At 33.1% G+C, this 18,740-nt stretch overlaps 3 protein-coding genes across 3 annotated transcripts; 2 read left to right on the top strand and 1 right to left on the bottom strand.

Annotated features, from left to right (window-relative positions):
- The first annotated feature begins 3,356 nt into the window (after nt 1–3,356).
- Nucleotides 3,357–5,059, top strand: LOC118041778 (xyloglucan endotransglucosylase protein 1). The gene is made up of 3 exons (XM_035049271.2): nt 3,357–3,775; nt 4,156–4,349; nt 4,443–5,059. The coding sequence occupies exons 1-3, from the start codon at nt 3,509–3,511 to the stop codon at nt 4,834–4,836; spliced, it is 855 nt and encodes a 284-aa protein (XP_034905162.1). The 5' UTR covers nt 3,357–3,508; the 3' UTR covers nt 4,837–5,059.
- A 3,566-nt stretch (nt 5,060–8,625) lies between these two features.
- Nucleotides 8,626–10,215, top strand: LOC118041780 (phloretin 4'-O-glucosyltransferase-like). The gene is given in 2 exon segments (XM_035049272.2): nt 8,626–9,487; nt 9,490–10,215. Coding segments are annotated over 2 exon segments (1,395 nt in total). The 5' UTR covers nt 8,626–8,661; the 3' UTR covers nt 10,059–10,215.
- Nucleotides 10,216–10,280: 65 nt separating this feature from the next.
- LOC118041781 (uncharacterized) lies at nt 10,281–13,992 on the bottom strand. Its single transcript, XM_035049273.2, has 2 exons — nt 13,101–13,992; nt 10,281–11,247 (listed from the first exon to the last, which is right to left on the bottom strand). Exons 1-2 carry the CDS (start codon nt 13,662–13,664, stop codon nt 10,744–10,746), a joined length of 1,068 nt encoding a protein of 355 aa, XP_034905164.1. The 5' UTR covers nt 13,665–13,992; the 3' UTR covers nt 10,281–10,743.
- Nucleotides 13,993–18,740: the final 4,748 nt, after the last annotated feature.

The following is an 18,740-nucleotide window of genomic DNA, read 5'->3' as shown; positions in this document are numbered from 1 at the left end:
ACATAACATTTTAGGTATTTAACATCAAATTGTCGTTAAAAAACCACCCATCTTTCAAAAATAAACGACCGAAGAATCGACATCTTTTTTTGTGAAACAAACAAAGAAGGTGTCGTCGAGACATTGTATGTACGTTGGTGGTGTGTGAAGCTATCTTCCACGATGAATATGATGTTTCCTTCTTTCCACAAGGATGATGTTTCTCTTTTTTAGCTTTGAGAGATCACAGGTGTCACGCGTCTACTATGATTTTCCAACTAGAATCGAATCTCTTTCATATTCAAAGGAACCCACTAGTCATATGAATAATGTAGCCGTTGGCCCTACCCAAACCCTAGCTAATTAGGAGCACCGCCGCGCTTACAGGCAATGCAGCTTACTTAATTAATTAACCCATGAATGAGTAATCATACTGCTAATTACTTTTTTCAAAATTAATTGCAATCTTGTGTGTGTGTGTATGCAAATTAAACATTTCTTCTCTTGTAATTAAATGGCCTGTATATATTTCTCCCACCGTATATAGCAACCACTCCGACAATAATTTTCATGATACCACCGACCTAATATATATAATCTCTAATTAATTATATGGGACCTGCCTTTAGTTGTTGATCATGGGGTTGGATTTATGAGCTTATATCAATAGCTAATTGTTTTTTTTTTATTTTTTATCTAAACCCCGGTAAAAGTCTACTACTAATCTGGTCAAATTAAGTCAATTCACTAAAAAATAAAACTCTTCTAATAAAAATATACTCCATTTATAATATTTTAACTCAAGATAATCAACAATTAGCTTTTGGAATGAGAATTTAGAGTAAACAATTTTGCAATATATATATTTCCCCGATTCCATCTACCATCTCACTTTCCATATGAATATATGCAAGTAATTAATATGAATGTTATAGTAGTATTTTAGCTAAATCATCAAGACTATTAAGAATTCTGAGTTGCATCCAGCAGTAAAGCCAATAACACAATCACCTCCCATTTACGTTGGAATATTCCCCATCGAACCTTAAATATTATAAATATTATTAAAAAACATTCTTTATTTTTTAATTATTAGAATTCAAAGCTTAGATAGAGTATTAAGAAATAAAATTCTCATGAATTTTCAAGTCCAAAATATGATATCAAAATTTCTTAGTTCTTGTCTTTCTGTCTCTTCGAATATTAACATCATTGGATTTGATTTTTTTTCTTAATTATCAGTAACTAAAATAACATGACAAGTAATCTATGGTACCGTTGTTTTCCCAATGGCTCACGCTCACGGGCCTCAACTCTCACATTTCCTAAACTTCCACTCATTTAATTTAGAATTTGAACTTGGAATTGAATAAGTTTTTGACATTAAGATAAAAATCTTCTAAGATGAATTTGATGATCTCTCGCATGTGACATTAATTAAAACTATTGAGGGGATGGAAAGCTTCTACACGCCAAGATGATGTAGATAATATTTTCGGTGCTCAATTTCTTCACATCGGACGTCCATCTTGATCTTGATTAACATCTCCATCATTAGAGGTCTCTTTTTATAGGGATTCATAGAAGATCTCCTTGAATAGTATTTCATTGAAAATTTGAAATGATATATATATAAAAAATAATCGTTATTCAGAGAAGGAAAAAAAACCCAAAAGTCATAAAGAAAGAGTATTAATTAAAACATAAATTTAAAAATACACACAAAAAGTCATTAATATAAAAACAAATTGAAAAAAAAAAAGAAATAAAGCTAGGCCCAACGCCTGACCCGATAAAGAAAAGGTCCAAGCACGGTTTTTTTTTTAAAAAGTTTAATGGGGCGAACGACGTATCGTCCGTTGTAGCTGGGTGTAACAAAAAACAGACAATACGTCGCTTGTTAATCCTAGAATCAGGCCGCTAGTTTGGCCGAAAAAATGAGGTTTTTTTTTTAAATATAAAAATTCATTTTCAACCAATTTTTAACCCAAAACATCTAGGCAACACCCCTAGAAATCTTGTTAAATCAATTCATGAACTTGAAAAACATAAAAAATCGATCCAAAACCTGAAATCATTTCAAAACCATAAATTTTTCGAGCTTAGATATGTTTTTTTAGTTGTTTTAAAAGTAAAAAAAATACCTAATAAAAATCTCCTTATCATATAAAATCATTTGACACTAAATACGACTATTTTGGTGGCTGAATCTTTTCTTAACAATAATTTTCTCTTTTTAAATCCGTATCCAGTAATCCTATCTCTTTTTCCCACAAAAAAAAACTAAAAATTAAAGAAAATAAAATTTTATATCAAAATATCATTTTAAAAAATTATAAAAACCGATCATCTAATAATTTTAAAATATAGCAAATGAAAATAAACTTTCCAAGAAAATTCTAAAGAACTATCTATATTACATGCATGTTTTCACTTCAATCAATTATTTTTTTAATTAAACCTACAAAAAAATTATAAATAATTAAATTGCTATTATTTAAAAATAGCTAAATTACAAAAATAAAGATATAAGTGCATTGAGGTGCAATAATAATTGAGAGAGTAAACAGTAGCCTAACTGTACTAAAAAGCCCTAGGCTTTATAAAGTTCTTATAATATTTCACCACCCTGAGAAGATGCCTAACTCCGTACGCAGATTCCTCGGCAACGAGAGCCGCCACTAATCCATTGTCGAATATTAGGCGTCGCCGGTATCATATTGAAATAAATGGTAAGAATAGAAAGTAGCTTAGAACTTTCCGTGTTACGTGGCAAGATCCGAATGGGCAAGTGATAAAGGTGGTCCGAAAGGAGAAGAATTGAACTTTATTCTCCCATACCATACGCCGCTGTCATCCACCACCATTTTCCTCCAATCATGACCGAAGGACCCTACCCCCCCGCCCATGATTTTCTTCTGTTTTTTTGGTTTCTTGTTTAATAGCATTTGGATTAATAATTCTCATTTATTAAAATTAAATTAAATTAATCTCTGATTCAGTTAATTTATAAACTATTAAACGTAGTGTTTTAATGCTAAAAACCAGAAAAGAAAAAAAGAAAAATATATAATTATTTTTTAAAATGTTTTTTTATTTGAAAATATATTGAAATAGTATTTTTTTTTTATTTTTTTAAATTTATTTTTTATATTAACTTATTAAAACAATCTAACTATATAAAAAAAATTAATTTAAAAGATAAAAAATATATATTTTTTAAAATACTTTTAAAAAACGAAAAATAAACCTGCTTTGAACCACCAAAAGATCACAAACAAAAGCTTCCAGCTTTGGTTGTGGCAAAGCTGTCGCCAGCTTTTGGGTCTTTAGCTCCACCAGTTATTGTTCACGCGTCCCCCACCTCCTCCATACTCATCTCTTCTTTTCTCTCACAACCATAATTCCTTTCTCTCTCTCTATACAACTCTCCATATAAACCCTACCACCACCACTCCCAACATTCACATCAAATATATCTTTCCTTAATTTCTTCTTCTCTTCTCTCTTGATATAACAAAAAATAAAAATGGGGTTGTTTTGTAATGGATTCTCCTTGTTTGTGATGGTATGCTCCATGGCGGTGGTTGCTTCAGGCAACTTCCATCAGGATTTTGACTTAACATGGGGTGACCGACGTGCAAAGATATTCAACGGAGGACAGCTCCTGTCTTTGTCTCTAGACAAGGTTTCCGGGTCTGGATTTCAGTCCAAGAAGGAGTACTTGTTCGGGAGGATTGATATGCAGCTCAAACTTGTCGCTGGCAACTCTGCTGGCACTGTAACAGCCTACTATGTATGTGCATGATGATTCTTCAAAAGATAGTTTGATTCTCTCTCTCTCTCTCTCTCTCTCTCTCTCTATATATATATATATATATATATACAGTCACCTTCAAACCAGAATGATTTTGAAAGCAGCTCCATCTAAAGTAGAATAAAATGGCCATGGCTAAAAGTTCACGAGCATGATTACTACCCAGCCCTGCCTGCACACTTTTCTTTCAGGAAACAACACGTAGACGTCCACTTTTAAAAAAAATGCATGTGACTTTGTGTCAGCCACTTCCAGATTAATATCAAGTTTAAGTTGACGAATTAATTGTTATTTCTATTTATAATTTCCTTTATATTCACAGTCTAATTAGTAGTAATTTATTTGTTTTTTTCATGCAGTTGTCTTCGCAAGGACCAACGCATGACGAGATCGACTTCGAGTTCTTGGGAAACCTTAGTGGCGACCCTTATATTTTGCACACTAACGTATTCACCCAGGGGAAGGGAAACAGAGAGCAGCAATTCTATCTCTGGTTTGACCCCACGAGGAACTTCCACACTTACTCCATCATCTGGAATCCTCAGCACATCATGTAATAAATCAATCCTGTCCTAATTCTGATATTCTCTGCTTCGAAAAGCTGGCTGCTGTTCCTAACGCGATATTTCTCACCATCTTTTTTCAGCTTCTTGGTGGACAGTGTTCCCATCAGGGTGTTCAAAAACGCTGAATCAATAGGAGTTCCATTTCCCAAGAGCCAACCCATGAGGATTTACTCGAGCCTTTGGAATGCTGATGACTGGGCTACAAGAGGTGGATTGGTCAAAACTGACTGGACCAAGGCGCCCTTCACCGCGTACTACAGAAACTTCAAGGCCAATGCCTGTACTTGGTCTTACGGTACTTCTTCTTGTGGTTCCAAGCCTTCCACCGCCTTCTCTGACGGTGCATGGAAAACCAATGAGCTTGATGCTCCAAGTAGAAGAAGACTGAGATGGGTTCTGAAATATTTCATGATTTACAACTACTGCACTGACCTGAGACGCTTCCCTCAGGGCCCCCCTCCTGAGTGCAAATAATAGATTCGTGGATGAACCCTTTCTTGAGATTTATGATGTTGAACTTTGAAGTCCATGGATCGATGGAGATTCTTTGCACATATCCTTGCACTCCAAGTTACACTTAGCTTCTTGTTTATCTATTCTTTTGCTTCTTGTTTATCTATAGTACTTCCTCTTGTCAGGTTGTTGATGGCTATAAATTCTACGTTCTCCAGATAATAAAGAATCTTGTTTGAGTTTAGTGTTTCTCTAAATCAGGGTTATTTATGAAGGATTATTATAAATATGATCAGTCCTGTCATCTTTTTTTTAATTCTAGTTCATCCGAGACAAATTAATTGTTGATGAAAGTAAAGGTTTCAGTCAAGGAGTCCAATCTTAATCCAATCGATTAATTTTATTGGATGTCATATAAATTGCAAACAAGGCAATGAAGAATTAGTCGATCTGTTGAGAAAATTAGAAGAAGAAGAAGATGGGGTTAGAGCCAGACAGCCCAGTTCAATCCTTCCAAGCTTGAACTATATATTATTAAAAAAATAAAGATCAAATAGTATATACCCAATTCTTTTTTAACTTTCTTGACTACCCTCCTAGCTCGAAACTTGATAACATAATTGTCAAATTTGGCTCGGGATAAGAGCACCTCTACAATGGTTCAATGCACCAGTCACCAGTATTCCAGTTATGCAGCTTTTCTGTCACCTAGACTGAGATGCAGCACTTAATAGGAATCGCCATACATAACATAACACGAACACTAAAACTGGCAGCGAAATCCTGTAGTTACTTTTGTGTCTTATATATATATATATATATGTGTGTGTGTATCAAGGATATTAGAGTCTTTTAGCCTCAATTGTTTTTGTTAATTATTAATTTGGTTAAAGTCGGAACATAATTTATCATTAAAAAATATCTTTTATTTGAAAAAATAACATATGTAAGGGCCATGTACTTTAGGCATCATGTGAGTGGCTCTCATTGTAAAAAAATAGACTTTTGCTGTATAATTTGATTTCTTGTAGTCTTCCATTATAATGGTGCTTTTTTTCTATTATAAGTGGTGCATGTTATTTAAATATCATCGGTTTATTGCTAGTAACCTTTTCTTTTCCCCCTCTTACAATAAAACTATGATTTTTATTATTATTGGTATTTCAATTCAAACATTTTAAATTTTTGATTTATGTATTTTGTTATTTTTTTGTTAAAGTTTTATTTTTTTTCAATTTAATTTTTAGTTTTAATTTGTATATATAATGTTTTTTGACTCGGTCTTCTACTTTTAATTTTTTTATTTTTTCCCTTTACTCTTTTATCAAAGTTTTTTTGACTTCAATTTTATTTTTTAAATTAAGTTTATAATTTTTGTTTTTTCAAATGGTAATAATGATTTCAATTTCATCATCTTCTTTTTGATCTCTTATTGTTTTTCTTTGATTATTTTATCAAAATTTTTATAATTTTAATTTTATTTTTCAAATCAGTTGGATTTGAACAAATATTCATTATTGACTTAACCTTAATATTTAACATTGTTATAAAGTTATCATAACTAGTTTTTTTATATCTTTTTTACTATATTTTAATATACAAATATTAATTTTTTTATAAAAATAATAATCTATCCCAGCGATGAAACACGATCACCAAGGCTAGTCTCTTCTACAACCCTTTAAAGTGTTGATTGTTTAATCTTGTGGAAATTGGAATAATCTCTTCGTCACCAACCAATATCTACTGTATATAGATGGGTGCTCTCGTGAAATAATTTATATTAGGCCCTTTTATTCCTTTTCTTTTTCCTAGATTGTTGTTTAATACCAGGAGCAGATTCATTAGCAGCTGATTAGTGAAAACTAATCTACTAATCTAGGAAGAATTCGCTAGTTCATACCTCAAAAATAAATTGATGTCGGAGGACTAGAACGCCAGACTCACAGTCACCCTGCGCCACTGAGAGGTATCAAATTCAGGTCAGACGGCCACTGACTTATGCGCGGAGAGTCTTCAGATTCTGACTTTTTTTTTTTTTTTCTTAGCAACTTTCCGAGATCTTTTTCCTGAGAAGTTGCCGTTGAGAGCTGAACAGCCTGTCTCGGTCCTCGAGACTTCCACTCACTGCCCGGAGTATCTATTGACCCAGAAAACAGTAACGCCATTCCATCCGGAAAAACAAATGCCACGGTGAACTTCCCGTTGGCTGAATCTACAACACAAGCAAGAAAATAAACAAATAAAATTGCTTATTTTCATGCCATGATTTACTGCTTGAGGTAGAGTTACAGAGAAAGATGTTCAAAGAAATCATCCGTTTATTTGCATGAATTGTTCATGGCCTTGATTCCTGTAAAATATGATAGAAGAAAACAAAACTGTTTGGGAGAAGTTTTAGCTAAGGTATCTGTTTGGTTTTACAAAACCGTTTATTTGCATGAATTATTTATGGATTTGATCTACATCCATTTCTTAATATTTTCAATTTTTTTTTTTAGTTAATGTGAACATTTTTTATTATTTACAAAGATGATTATTAGATGTTTGGATAAACCTTTTTGATTTACACTTTATAATTTTTAATATTAAAAAAACATATCAAAATAGTTTGTGTACTCAAGTTTTTTTTTAGAAAAAAAATTACTATCTGTTTCAAAAGTGCTTATTAAATCAAATTCTTAGTTGCCCTCTAATTTATTTTTTTTTTCACTTTTATTTTCTAGATCCTCTTGTGTATTTTTTTTCTTGATTTCATCTTTTGACATTTGATTTGTTAGATATTCGACTTCATACGATTTTATTGCTCTACATTTTTTTTTTTTTAAATATCGATTTTGTAATTATCTTTAATTTCTTTTTTTATAAATTTATCCCGATCTCATAATTCAGGTCACGGGTTTTGCATGCCATTTTTTTAATATAATTTTTTTTAGAGTTGTTTTGTTTTGTGTTTGATTTTCAAGATGTTATGTTAAATCATTTAGAATTTTTTTTGGGCTTTATACAAATAAAGTTTATTTTTAAAAATAAAAAAAATATTTTTAAAAATAATATTGTTGGTTAGGCCTTGCATAATATTTTTGTTAGAGCATGGATTTATTTAGTCAATTTCATTTGTGTTTAGCTTTTAAGTCATGAGTTTTTAGGTTAAGGATTTATTTTTATTGATTTTAATTAAACAAGTTTAGTAAACAATAATGAATGTCTCATTTTGTGTGATTGAATATCTTTAATTTATATTTATCTTTTCAATTTTTATCAATTTTTCTTTGGTTATTTGTTAACAAATTATTTTTCTGTTATTTACATAAATGATTATTTATTTATTTTTATGAAATACTTATATAGACTTTTTCACTTATAAATGTATTAAAATAATTTTTTTTTATTTTTTTTAAATAATTTTCAATATTTGCAAATCAAAAATGATCTAAAATATATATATAAAAAAATTAACAAAAACAAAATTAACATTAAAAAAATATAAACAAGCTCTCAATACAACAAGTAAGCAAACGCAACCGACTCTTTAAAGAGCGCCATTAATAATAATAAAAGAGAATAATATGAGTTTGGCCCGCAAGCATCCTTTTAAAAAAGAACATGCACGTCAGGTTAGGATTTTCTTGCGAATCACAACTGCATCTCTTCTCCAAATCGTCATCACAAACGTCATGCTTCAATCCATCCTCTATTATTTAAGCAAGCTTGTCCACTCCTTAGAATGCATGCTCTCACTCTTTCCTTGAACGTTGCTTCCTCCTAATTTCCACCTTGCTTGCGAGAAAAAGTCTCGACCTAAGTCGAACCCTCCACCCAGTCTCTGCCACAGAACCAGCCACCATGATCAAGCAACCTCACTTCCTTCTGGTGACCTTACCTTTACAAGGCCACATAAATCCTTCCCTGCAATTCGCCAAGCGTCTAACGCTTATTGGTGCTCGTGTCACTCTTGCTACCTCTCTCTCTGCTCAACGCCGCATGTCGAAAACTCTGTTCCCTGATGGTTTGTCATTTGTTACCTTTTCGGATGGCTACGACGATGGGCTCAAGCCTGAAGATGACAGGGTGCATTACATGTCTGAGCTCAAACGTCGAGGCTCACAAACTCTCAATGAACTCATCGTAGATAGTGCAAAAGAAGGAAAGCCCATCACCTGTTTGGTTTACACAGTATTTCTACCTTGGGCAGCGGAGGTGGCACGTGCACAGCATCTCCCAGCAGCGTTTCTTTGGATTCAGCCTGCTACTGTCTTCGACATCTATTTCTACTACTTCAATGGTTATGGTGATATTTTCAGTAATTGCAAGGACACTTCTAATGTTATTGCATTACCAGGGCTCCCACAATTTGCTAGCCGTGACCTTCCCTCGTTTTTACTTCCTTCAAATACTAGTACTGTGGCACTCCAGTTGTTTCAAGAGCAACTGGAGCAGCTCAGCCAGGAAACCAACCCAAAAGTGCTTGTCAACTCTTTCGATGCATTGGAGTTGGGGGCTATGAATGCCACTGAAAAGTTCAACTTGATTGGAATCGGGCCATTGATTCCATCTGCTTTCTGGATGGAAAGATCCATTGATAAATCCTTCGGAGGGATCTTTTCCAAGGCTCGAGATTACACTGAATGGTTGAACTCGAAGCCTAAATCATCAGTGGTTTATGTATCTTTTGAAGCATTTTGGTGTTATCAAACCGCCAAATGGAAGAGATCTCTCGGGGGCTGGTACAGAGCGGTCTTCCATTCCTGTGGGTTATAAGGGATGAACAGAATAAGAAGAAAGAGAAAGAAGAAGATGATCAATTGAGTGCCTGTAGAGAGGCAATATTGGAGAAACAAGGGATGGTGGTACCTTGGTGTTGTCAAGTGGAGGTCTTGTCTCATCCTTCGATTGGATGTTTTGTGACACATTGTGGGTGGAACTCAACTTTGGAGAGCTTAGTTTCGGGGGTTCCAGTTGTGGCATTTCCACACTGGACGGATCAAGGAACAAATGCCAAGCTGATTGAAGACGTGTGGAAGACAGGAGTGAGGGTGGTAGCTAATGAAGAAGGGATAGTTGAGGGTGATGAGATTAAGAGGAGCTTGGATTTGGTCATGGCAGATGGAATGACGGGAGAAGACTTCAGAAAGAACGCCAAGAAATGGAAAGATTTAGCCATGGATGCTGTCAAGGACGGTGGTTCCTCGGATAAGAATCTAAAGGCTTTTGTGGATGAGGTTGGCAAGGGCTGCTTCTAGCTTGCCAAAGCCCTTCAGGTCCACGACATGCCATATTGCTTGGTTTATGATGGATGGGTGATGGGTCCTTTCTGACTCTGCCTCGATTAAGTAAATGATTAGGTGACTAAACCTTGAGATACTGCGTGAATTAGTTCATTAAGAACAAATTAATGATGTAGTAAGGTGCATGTCACTTCAAAACAACAACGTAAAAGGAAGGAAGAAAAAGTTATCTGTCACTTCACAACAACATTCGTAAATGCTATAGATCAAAAGAATCATCCAATACAAAAGCCAACTTCCAAACCAATCTATTTTTGTTTGATGTAAGTTGGCAAATCTGTACGCAAATAAACCAAAATTACAACAGGATGCAGAAGCAGCATCAATACATGTGAAATCATGAGCCTAAATACATCCATAAACAGAAAAAATAACAGCTTCTGCTCAATAAATTAACAGCTCATTATCCCATCGATAGCTCCAATTGAGGAGTTGATAATTCTCCACCTAGAGAAGTCTCAGATGTGCAGTATCATTCAAGCGTTTAATCTGCCAACCTGTTTTACTTGAATGTTGTAACACTGTCACCGAAGAATCTTCGATGCAGATCTTACGCGTCATTACTGGGCTGCACCCTAGGATGCCTGTGAGTAGACACTTAATAGGAATTGAATGCGTGAAAACACCCACCACATGAAGATTACTGGGAGGATGAGTTCCTGATATTCAAATCATGGATCGTGTGTTGGTGGCTGGCTTCCCTAAGTGAGATCTCATCCTCACCCTCGTGATTGCAAGTAGTAGTCACAAATTGTAGCCTGCTCTTACCAGACTTTTTCCTTGCGAGGCCCTGTCGGTGCCTATGAAGCATATGCTGCATATCCCAATTTGAAGGTGGTGGTAGAGAAGGCCCATCTCTGTCATGAGAAAACCCATGGCTCTCATTTTGATGGTGCAACAAGAAATCTGATCCCAACTTTTCAGGCAGTCCCAGGACTGTCCTATTTAGGAACTGAACCATCCTAAATTCCACTTGCCTAATTGATTCTCCAGATGGTGCACAAAAGTCGGGCTGAAGATTTTCAAGCAGGCTCTGAACTTCAGGTGTATATATATCTGAAAGAGAGCAACCTTCCCAAAGCCCCATGCTCAAATCCATGAGTGCGTCCGATGATTGTATTTGTTCCTCGGCAAAATTCATTTCCTGCAAGATTTTTATATCTGGACAATTCGCTCCACTGAATAGCACAAGATGTAGGAAAATATTCCTAGTAATATCAAAGCAGCTCCTATCTATCGCAAACAGACTATGAGGGGATATATAATCATTGATCGCAAACAAACAAATACAGTTGGTAACTAAAATCTATCAATTTCAGATTCCAATATCATAAATAGAAAGTTAGCAATTTGAGCACCGCAAGAAAAGATGCAAAGGAAAAATTTCTAGTATTTTCGATGCTGATAAATAATATTATAATAATGAGATAAATTTTCAAAATTGTAAGTGAACAAACACAATAATGACCAAAAAATTATCATTTCTTTCTCTCCTTTTCTTTTTTTTTTTTTTTTTTAACAAAAACTTATCATTTATATACCCAAATCTGATGCAGGAGCATTCCTGATATTCAAAAACTAACATGGAAAATGAAGATGAGATAAATGATGCTAAAAATGGTTCGGGACAGCTGAAAATTCTCACAACAGGCTCAGATTTTAGGATTAACTTCAAGGTAAAACATTATTTATTCTGCAGAAAACACCAGGCAATCCGGTCATGACTAGAAAGCTACGTGTGTCTGGCTTCCAACGCTTCAAACACTGTGCAAATTGGAGTTTCCTAGAAGGAGCAATGACAACTTTACACTCAAGTGTGCAGGCTTTCAGGAAATCCAAAATCTCTACCTAGATTTAATTTTCACTAACATATTTCTGCATACTTCAATAAAATCAATGTCTAGATCTAGGGATAGAAATCACATCTGGCAGCCTTGGTGGAAAATTTTCCACCTTCAAGATTCACCTACTAGCAGCTACCTAGTTTGAATTTCGTGTCTAGATGTAGAAATGTAGGTTTCATTATTTTCATAGTTTGGAGGTTTGTTCAAGGTATAAATATGTTTTTTTTTTCATTAATTTAAAGGGAGTTGAAGTTAAGTAAAAGCAAATTGAGCTTGTTAAGCTTTTAACTTGATTTTGTAAAACTCTTGGGAGGATTCCATTGAGTTGTGAGCTATCCCAAACTCTAATTTCTGAGTGCAGGATTTCTCTGTCCTTGGACTTCCTGAATATAACCCTTGTTAGAGTAGTGATTTTCTATATCTCTAAAAGGGTGGAACATCATCCATCCTTTTATTTAACCGTCCTCCAAACTAATCAAAATCTTCTTGAACCGCCCCCCCCCAGCCAAAAAAAGAAAAAGAAGCAGCATTGAATTGTTCAATTCATTCTAAGAGGTGTTTTTCTTTATCTTAGAGTGGTTGTTTCAATCCCCATCCTCCACACCTCCATTCCATCCTCCACACTAAGTAGAATTTCATTAGCACATACCTTAAGTATTTTTCCAATATCAAAATCATTAGCAGTTTTATCACCTACCAAAAGCCTTAAATCTCAACCATTAAGTGCCTCTATTTCTCTATCAATGACAGATTTCTCTTGGAATCAGGTCCGCCTGAATCCCCACTCGAAATACATGCAACACTAACCCTTCTTTTCTCAAGTGTATCACCATCCTTGATCCTCAAATTACACACATTTCACTATAATCCTGAGAAATATTCCGCAAAATTTGAAGGAATTTACCGATACCATTTACCCTTTGTTTGTCGGTAAGTATAACGTACAGACATTTATATCCATTACCATGCATTAGCTCTTTGCAAGTCAGTTTTGGATAGCTTGAAATCTATGGATAAGTGCGGTAAAGGCAGAGATAAAAGTCACAATTGCAAGCAAATATCATTAAAAGAGGCTTCCATCATCAACAGCAAATTGCCTACTAAAATCACATTTTTTTCAATCCGAGAGAAACTTAAAATCTTATATATTTACCTGACAAACGGAGACAGCCATTGATCTAGCACGATTCAAGGGCGACGAGTAAACGGAATGGAAGATGACCCCTTGAGAGTTGAAGAAGACAGCAAGAGCCCTAGCTTGTCGCTGCCCATTGGGAGTCAGAGCAGACACGTGGCACCTCCCACCGACTAAATCAGGCCTCAAATTGAGCTCGCATTCTCCATGACTGATCAAAAACACCTCCAAAATGCCAATTTCATCGGAGGAGAAAATAGGCAATGGCGGGAGCGGGGGAGGGGGCGGTGCGAGGACATTGTAAGGGTCCCACACCTTGATAGAAGGGCCGAGCCTAGGGGTACCTAGAGATGAGAGCTGAGGAGAGAGAGGCGATGCTGATGCGTAACAGGGCAGCATCTCTGGCTCCTGTTGTAGAACCTTCTTGCCTAAATTATTGTTGCTGTCAGTAATTTCTCTCGCGTTAGGCTGTTCCAGCTCCTCTTCTTCTTCTTCTTCGTCGTCGTCTTTATCTTCTTCTTCTTCTTCTTCGCTTTCTTCTCCGTCGTCTTGAGCTGCTTGGGCGGACTGGGTGGAGCCCATGATTATATATGTATGATTCAATTCAACGGTGAATTGGATTTGGAATTTGGAAATGCATCATTACAAGAACATGTTTTCAATGAATTGGTGCTATATAGAATTGTAATGGAGACAGAAACAGAGACAGATGACGATCCGTTTATGTTTATGCTTTGTGAGAAGAAATGGAAGGAAGGAAAGGAGGAAGCTGTAGCAATCAGACTCGGTGGGTTAGTGGTCGTCGTGCTAGATGACGATCTGGTGGGAATGTGTCCTGTCTTGTTTTTTCATTGGATTTCCAGGCTTGTGCATGGGCCCTAAATGATTCATTTCCCATGCCTCCCATATGATCCATTCTCAGTGATACTTCGCAACTTTATGCAGTTTAGGAATCCGTACGAGGCCTTAGTTGCTTTGGGCTGTACAGTGATGTTGATTGTCCTTAATTTAGTCGTTTTTGTACTGAAATTTACGGGTGTAAAGAAAAATCAACTCTTCTATAATATTTGCGTTATAAAACTTGATTTAACCTGTTACAGTCAGTTAATGTGGATATTAGATATGATAACAAGTTAAAAAATGTTATAAATCTAGTGACGGGTTAGAATTTTTAAAACTCAGTCAACTCAAGTGATGCGACCTCATTCGCAGTAGATTAAATATAAAATTTTAATTGATTCTAAGGTGGTTTGCTTATGGTTCATCAAAAGTTGTATTTTTGCGGCACAAATTTAATGATCCTTTAAATTTTAATTAATATCCCCCTTTCTCATTCTTTTTATTTGTTTATTTTTAATATACTGGTATGATTAAAGACAATAACAAGATGAAATATAACTTTTTTTTTTGTTTAGATGACACAGACACGAAGAACAAGAAGATGGACGCAAACACTAAAAAACTTAAAGGAACACTAAAAAAAATAAAAAATAACAAAAGGACATGACCTTATGTCGGAGCCCAGCTCTGATACCAACTGATGCGAATCTCGTGATCACATGGTCATGCAACCCACACGCAAAGATAGCAATTTCTGGAAAGCCAAGTAAATCAGCTTTGATGTTTATTATTTTAAATTTTTCAGTTTTAACGTGTGAGAGTGGTTCTTGCATTCTTCAGTTCTTGAATGAATTGAATCTGACTTATCAAAGATTAACTGGTTTCGTGGCGTCATTCTACTCATTCCAATAGTGTTGGTGTCTTGGAACATGTTTCTATTATGCCACGCTCCTATCAGACCTATTTCGGCTTTTCAAGATCAAATCTTAATCTTGATTGTGGGTTGCGTGACCATCTGATCACGAGGTTCGCATTATCAAGTCAATTCGTGTAACTTATTAAGGCAATATAATCATACAAAGTCTTTGCTATAAATACTCTATTTTCTTCTCTTCATCTTTTTTTTTTTCTCTTCTCACCACTCAACCTCTCATTCACTTTCCCTTCAATAGAAACTTCAAATCACAAATATATGTTTTTTTTTCTATGTCAATCGAACCTTCAAAGGTATGAAAGGATTCTCAACAACAACAACAACAACAAACCCCAAACTCTTTTTCTTCTATTTATGTTGTTTTTTCTTCTAATTTTAGGTAGGGTCTCTTTTTCTTTTTATTTTAAAATAGGTTTTTTTGTTAGTTTTAGATTGTATTAATAAATAATAGGGTTTTTTTTAATTATTATTATTGTTTTGATTTATGGGTTTTAGTGATTAAGGTTTGTTTAATAATTATGTGAGATTCTTCTAATTATTAATGGTAAAACCTAGTGGTTAGGTGAGTTTTAAAACTGGCTTGTGTAATTGTTTAAAACATGATTGACGACTTTTAAATTATTCCTCAAGAAATTTGGTTGTTTCTTTAATTTTTCCATATAAATTTCGTTATTGTCGCACCATTCAGTTAGCAAGTGAAGGAGATTCCAATAGCTAAAAAGTGGCTTCTAGGGCAGTATTCAAATTGTCTTTGTGGGCCTTTCATCCTTGTGCGGCTCTATGGCCAACAAACCTCTAGTTTGACGTTGATAATTTTTTCTTTTCTTTTCTCTTCCCTTCTTGATTTTTGCATCTAACCCTCTAAATTTTCAAAACATCACTTCATTTTTTTCCTTCAGATATGATTCATGTTTTTTTTTTTTTACTATTTATTTTATTTGAAGTAATTTATAACATTAGATTTTTTTTCAATTTCATTATCCTTCAATCTTTCTCATTTGTTAGATTTGGTCCGTATTATTTTAATTACTATTTGTTTAGTTTGAGATAATTTTTAAAATTAAATTTTTTTTTCACAATTTCATATTAAAAAAAAATCATATTCAATTTAATACTCATTCTTTTGATTGCTATTTTTTTTTTCAATTTCATCCTTCAATATTAGATTGATTGAGAATTAAGCTTATTGATTGAGTTTGGGTTAAGGATTTCATGAATAAGAGTTTGATAGATTAACCCAAGTTTAGATTATTTGCTTTTTATAGGATTTTTCACTGATTTTAAAAATAATTTGAGTTATCTTAAGTCTTTTTATTTATCATTCTTTGTTAAATTTAGCTTTTTTTAAGATAAATTTTGTTTAATTAAATTAAATTAATTGATTAAATATAAGCATAATATGCTCACTTTATAGTATTTGATTTGATTTGCTTTTCAAGTCATTACTTTTACGGAGCGTGTGACCTCTTTAGGTGTCATCATGGAACCTTTCAAAGTGGTGTTAAAACCATCCTAATGAACTCTTTCTGGTGGTGAGGGAGTGATCCATGGCAAAACAATGATGAATCTCAAAGAGCTTTTCTTTATTCTCCTCCCGAGTATGATATTGATAGATCATTTTGTATAATTAATTATTGTTATATTTTTTTTGTTTTATTTACTATCAATGCCTTTTTTTTAATTATATTATTAAATTAACCAAACTTATTTAAACCAATTAAGTCAATGACTTAGGTCTCAAAATTTTCTTATTTTTCTAAAAATATTGACATCACTGAACATCTTTTTTTTTTTACATTAAGAAAAATTTAACTCAGCCCACAACATAGCTTGGACCACCTATTTAGTATTGACCAACAAGAAACACAAAAATTCATTAAGGTAGTTTTAAAAAATAATATTATGATGACAATTATTCTAATATTTTGTAACATCCAACAAAAGTTGTTTGGAACCGATTAATGACAATTCTGAATGAAATTTGATCTCAAAAGTCATAAAATCTTAAATCAAAGTTAACAAAAATTATAAAAATTGCCACCAAATCTCTTAGTTTTGTTATTAATTAGTATAGTTAATAAGGATGATTATTGCGTGAGAAATCTAACGGTAATCCAAAAGAGTCACCAGTAAGAAATCTCGTAAAATCTTATAGAAGAGAAGAATTGCTATACCTTATAGTGCTAATACATTTCTTTTATGTTTTAGGTATTTTTGTATTATACTCTACTCATAGAAAATAAGATGTGTAACTTTCTATTTATAGAAAAAGCTAAAAACTCTATAAATGATAAAATATCAAATTGCCTTTTAAATAATATTATATGTGTTATTTTAGGCTATTTTTATAAATTTATTCAATCATGCCCTTACTTGATTGTTTATATATCTAGAATTGTAATCCTCTGTATTAATAACATTCTAGTTTTCAATTTTTAAAATTTATTTACAATCAAGCCACACATTATTAATCATTTCATTTTAATTTCTGACCATTGATTATTTTGCGTGTAATCCATTAGATTCTTTAATAAGTTGACCAATATATAAATTATAATCCTAAACAAAATAAGGCTAAATAAATTAAACAATTTAATTTATTATCGATTCAACAATTGATTGACTTGTATTTGAAGATCAAGTATAATGTCTAACAATCTATCATAATATGATGTTGATATGCATTCCTAACTTCTTCATTGGAATCCTCTTCATGGGTAAGAGAAATTAAATTTTCAAGAACATATAACATTTTATCTTACTTGAGAACAATTCTCACATTATAGTGCCAATTTAAGAAGTTTGGTCTAGTCAATTTGTTAACATCGAGTATGTTGCGTAGGGATATATTACTACTCATTTTAATTTATCAACCTATTCATGTAAAGACACTGAGTATTATTTTCATTCATACACATTTAAAACCAAATTCAAATAAGATCTTTAATCATAACTTGGTCTCCCATTATTTTCTTGCAAATTGATAGTCTTCGCTATTAATTCAGGACATCTCGTTTAGATCTTCTAATGGGTTGTGATCCCATTTATTTTATATCACCTTAAGTAATTCAATAAATAAAAATAAATTAAATTAGATAGGTAACATATCTTATCAATCGCAGCTTTATGTGACTCCTATATCAGATAAGTGACAATTCTTTGTCTGAACTTCTTATATATATTTTGCCTAACTACTGCCTCTAATCTTAAATGATCATAAATAATTCATCCAAATCATATAATTTGGTTAAGTAGGATTCAATTTTATAACATTAAACATATTTGATTAATGGTAACTATGAGTAGTACAACGAGTTATCCATGCATAAAACTCTAATTTTATGCATGTAAAATCAAAAGGCAACAAATCATGTTCTTAAGATGTACTCAATATATTAATGAGGGATTTATTATTAATTTTTAATTAGATCTCATTTTCGTGGAATAATTGATATATCACATATAACAATTATACATTAACATACACCATTAGCATGTCATTTAAAATAGATGATTATGAACATATGTAAATTAATTTCATCAAGCCATAAAATAAAATTAGGTGGTCAAAACCTAGATAACTGCTACAAATTTTTATGAGTCTTTTGCGAGCACCATGGTCGTGTCCTTCAACACCATTCTTTTTTCATCTTGGATTATAAAATAATTCTTTTTAAATTATATATCATTTATATAATTGAATAAAAAACCTCGATTTACATTCTAGGGGAATGAGATGAGAAAATAATTTTGAAACACTAGAAGAAAAATAGAGAAAATGCAAGATATATATGCCCTATTTAATATTATAATCATCAAACCATAAAAATACAATCACATTGTTCTTTAATGTCCATTATCATCCATCTTGAATAATAATATAT

Source organism: Populus alba, chromosome 14, assembly GCF_005239225.2.
Source record: "Populus alba chromosome 14, ASM523922v2, whole genome shotgun sequence".
Classification (NCBI taxonomy): Eukaryota; Viridiplantae; Streptophyta; class Magnoliopsida; order Malpighiales; family Salicaceae; genus Populus; species Populus alba.
This window is presented reverse-complemented; position numbering and strand designations above follow the sequence as displayed.